Source organism: Sinocyclocheilus rhinocerous, unplaced genomic scaffold, assembly GCF_001515625.1.
Source record: "Sinocyclocheilus rhinocerous isolate Xijiao unplaced genomic scaffold, SAMN03320098_v1.1 C35416236, whole genome shotgun sequence".
NCBI lineage: Eukaryota > Metazoa > Chordata > Actinopteri > Cypriniformes > Cyprinidae > Sinocyclocheilus > Sinocyclocheilus rhinocerous.
Genome location: NW_015750760.1, coordinates 1 through 472, shown reverse-complemented (window position 1 = coordinate 472; position 472 = coordinate 1). Strand labels below are relative to the sequence as shown.

Here is a 472-nt window from a genome sequence, read left to right as displayed (position 1 = left end):
GTGCGCTTTCTTTGGGGTGTGCATGACCACTTTTGGCTTGTGTCCTCTCTTTTTAGCCAGTGCCATGGCCATTGAGAGGGCTTTGGCCATCACTGCTCCTCACTGGTACTCACACTACATGAAAACCAACGTGACCAAGCAGGTTCTGGTCTTCATCTGGTGCCTGGTTTTGCTATTTGCCTTATTGCCCATCGCTGGGGTTGGAAAGTACACTTTGCAGTGGCCAGGGACTTGGTGCTTCATAAGTACAGGTGACAAGAATGTAACGGGAAATACGTTTTTTGCCACGACCTTTGCAGCATTGGGGATATTTTCTTTGCTGGTCACGTTGTCGTGTAACGTTGTGACCATCCGTGCTTTGGTTATACGTTGCAAAACGAAGGCAACCTCGACCCAGTCATCCAAGCAATGGGAGAGGTTAACAACAGAGACTGTTATTCAGTTGATGGGCATTATGTGTGTGCTGTTGACA

General features: G+C 48.1%; 1 protein-coding gene across 1 annotated transcript; it reads left to right on the top strand.

Annotated features, from left to right (window-relative positions):
- Positions 1-7: 7 nt before the first annotated feature.
- Positions 8-469, top strand: LOC107734856 (prostaglandin E2 receptor EP3 subtype-like; the record flags this gene model as incomplete). The annotated part of the gene is made up of 1 exon (XM_016546751.1): positions 8-469. A coding segment is annotated over one exon (462 nt), but the record flags the coding sequence as incomplete, so codon positions are not given.
- Between the last annotated feature and the right edge of the window lie 3 nt (positions 470-472).